At 37.6% G+C, this 3461-nt stretch overlaps 1 protein-coding gene across 1 annotated transcript; it reads left to right on the top strand.

Moving 5' to 3' along the window:
• The first annotated feature begins 399 nt into the window (after nucleotides 1-399).
• On the top strand, nucleotides 400-3083 carry LOC125863738 (uncharacterized). The gene is made up of 3 exons (XM_049543756.1): nucleotides 400-769; nucleotides 2316-2492; nucleotides 3076-3083. The coding sequence occupies exons 1-3, from the start codon at nucleotides 400-402 to the stop codon at nucleotides 3081-3083; spliced, it is 555 nt and encodes a 184-aa protein (XP_049399713.1).
• The last annotated feature ends 378 nt before the right edge of the window (nucleotides 3084-3461 follow it).

The following is a 3461-nucleotide window of genomic DNA, read 5'->3' as shown; positions in this document are numbered from 1 at the left end:
TAAGATTTTTGATGCAATGGGAGTGACTCCTAGGGAGAAGGCGGAGTTGGCTTCCTACCACCAACTCAAGGATGTAGCTAAAGTGTTGTTTGAGCAATGGAGGGATGAGAGACCCATAGGGGCTGACCCAATAGATTGGGGAGTGTTCTTGATAGGTGTTTCCCCTTAGGGTTGAGAGAGCAAAGTTTGGTTGAGTTCATGAACCTACGTCAAGGGAATATGAGAGTGAAGGAATGCTCTCTCAAGTTTCCCAAACTCTCTAAGTTTGTGATGGGGGTTTTCGGTTTGGTTGAAGAAGAGTGTCGTACGACCATGCTCCATCATGATATGGATATCTCCAGGCTTATGGTTTATGCTTAACAACTTGAGGAGACAAAGCTTAGGAGGATTAATAGAAATATGAAGAGGGCTAGGCCAGATGAACAAAACCAATCTAGGTCTAAGAAGAGGTTCTTTAACCAAGAATCTTCAATGGTCAACAATGATAGGGTGTCTAACCCTAAACCTCACAGAGGGAATGGAGGTGGCTCTAATTTTAAGAGGCCTAGGTGTGCTACTTGTGAAAAGCAACATTTGGGCAAATGTCTTGCAGATACGGATGGATGCTTTGGATGTGGGAGTAAAGGTCATAAAATGCTAGATTGCCCTACACTTAAGGCAAAAGGGAAAGAGACCAATCAAGTTGCTCATGATGGCCCGGATCCAAATGCTCCTAAGAGGAACCATTTCTATTTGCTTCAAGCTAAAAGGGATAAGGGACTAAATGGAGGTAAGTCAATTTTGTTTGTTGTTTGATGATAACCTTAGATGGGTTTACCCGAAGTGGGGGATGATGAGTTGAGTAGTATGATTGTTGATATCCTTATATTTTCCTTCTATTCTAATTCAAGCTTGAAAACAAAGAGTTCTTAGTAGCATATTGCATGTTGGAGTCTTATGTGAATTGAGTTTCTATATTCTCATTATAATGTGCATATTTAAGTTGAATTCTTGTTTAAGTAAATAAATGAGTTTTCATGATTATGTCCCTCATTATTTATATGAATTTATGAAGAATTGTTTAAATTGCACGATGAGATGCCTAGTTAATCATGCCTTGATGTGATCTTGAATAAGATTTTGAGAGAAATTGTATGGAGCCTATAAATGTTGTAATGAGCATGATATGCTATGGAGAAGGAAGTTCCTCCAAAGAAAAGAGAAATGGTAAAGTTTTGTTCATACTAAATGGTAGATGTTATTCCTACTTCCTTGAATTGCATGAAAGTCTTGTTGTAATGCTTTTTTATGTCGAGTTGATGTTTCCTCCTTGATGTTTGCTGTAGTAATGATATTACATGCTTGTTGTGAGCTTCTGGTCCTAGAGTCTTTACTTTATAATGTTGAAGTGTCATTTGAGGACGAATGTTTCCAAGTGGGGGATATTGTAACATCCCTCAAAATGAAATAGGATAATAAGAGCTTCACATTCGTGTTATTAGTTGATATAAATGTTTGAAAATGAGTTTGTAGGTCAGTTTAGTTGAGTTTGAAGTCAAACGTCAAAGAGACGTTTAAGATGTTCGAAAACTTGTCGTTTGCGTGCTAGTGTTTTCTAGTGTGTCTTGAATGTTTTTATGTATCGTATGAAGTCTAAAATCAGTGATGGTGACCCTACTATCCGAATATAAGATTTTGGATGCAATGGGAGTGACTACTAGGGAGAAGGCGAAGTTAATTTCCTACCAACTCAAAGATGTAGCTAAAGTGTGATTTGAGCAATGGAGGGATTAGACACCCATAGGTGCTGATCCAATAAATTGGGGAGTGTTTAAGACGGCCTATCTTGATAAGTGTTTCCCCTTAGAGTTGAGGGAGCCAAATTTGGTTGAGTTCATGAACCTACGTCAAGGGAATATGAGTGTGAAAGGAATACTTTCTCAAGTTTACCCAACTCTCTAAGTATGCTCCTACCTTGGTAGCAAATTCTAGGGCTAGAATGAATAAGTTTGTGATGTGGGTTTCCGATTTTGTTGTAGAAAAGTGTCGTACGGCCATGGTACATCATTATATGGATATCTCTAGGCTTATGGTTTATGATCAATGACCTGAGGAGACAAAGCTTAGCAGGATGAATGGAGATATAAAGAGGGGTAGGACAGATGAACAAAACCAATCTAGGTCTAAGAAGAGGTTCTATAACCAAGATTCTTCAATGGTCAATAATGATAGGGTGTCTAACCCTAAACCTCAAAGAGGGAATGGAGGTGGTTCTACTTTTGAGAGTCCTAGGTGTGCTACTTGTGGAATGCTACATTTGGGAATATGTCTTGCAGGTACGGATGGATGCTCTGGATGTGGGAGTAAGGGTCATAAGATAAGAGAATGCCTTACACTTAAGGCAAAAGGGAAAGAGACCAATCAAGTTGCTCATGATGGCCCGGGTCCAAATGCTCCTAAGAGGAACTGTTTCTATTTGTTTAAAGCTAAAAAGGATAAGGGAACAAATGAAGGTAAGTCAATTTTCTTTGTTGTTTCATGAAAACCTTAGATAGGTTTACCCGAAGTGGGGTATGATGAGTTGAGTTGTAAGGTTGTTGATAACCTTATCTTTTCCTTCTATTCTAATTCAAGCTTGAAAACAAAGAGTTCCAAGTAGCATGTTGCATGTTGGAATCTTAAGTGAATTGAGTTTCCATATTCTTGTTATGATGTGCATATTTTAGTTGAATTCTTATTTAAGTAAATAAATGAGTTTTCTTGATTATGTCGCTCATGATTTAGATGAATTTATGAAGAATTGCTTAAATTGCTCCATGAGATGCCTAGTTGATCATGCCTTGATGTGATCTTGAATAAGATTTTGAGAGAAATTGTATGGTGAGCCTATAAATGTTGTAATGAGCATGATATGCTATGGAGAAGGAAGTTCATCCAAATAAATGAGAAATGGTAAAATTTTGTGCATATTGAGTTGTAGATGTTATTCCTACTTCCTTGAATAGCATGAAAGTCTTGTTGTAATGCTTTTTTATGTCGAGTTGATGTTTCCTCCTTGATGTTTGCTGTAGTAATGATATTACATGCTTGTCACAGGCTGCTAGTCCTAGAGTCTTTACTTTATAATGTTGAAGTGTCAATCAAGGACGAATGTTCCTAAGTGTGGGATATTGTAATATCCCTCAAAATGAAATAGGATAATTAGAGCTTCTCATGCGTGTTAGTAGTTAATAAACTTGTATAAATGTTTGTAAGGGAGTTTATAGGTTAGTTTTGTTGAGTTTTAAGTCAAACGTCAAAGAGACGTTCAAGACGTTCCAAAACTAGTCGTGTGCGTGCTAGTGTATTCTAGTGTGTCTTGCAAGTTTTTATGTGTCGTATGAACTCTAAAATCAGTGATGGTGATCCTACTATCCTAATATAAGATTTTGGATGCAATGGGAGTGAATCCTAAGGAGAAAGCGGAGTTGGAATCCTACCAA

Source organism: Solanum stenotomum, chromosome 5 (assembly GCF_019186545.1).
Source record: "Solanum stenotomum isolate F172 chromosome 5, ASM1918654v1, whole genome shotgun sequence".
NCBI classification, from domain to species: domain Eukaryota; kingdom Viridiplantae; phylum Streptophyta; class Magnoliopsida; order Solanales; family Solanaceae; genus Solanum; species Solanum stenotomum.
Note: the sequence above shows the minus strand (reverse complement) of the source record. Positions and strands in the feature narration are given on the sequence as shown.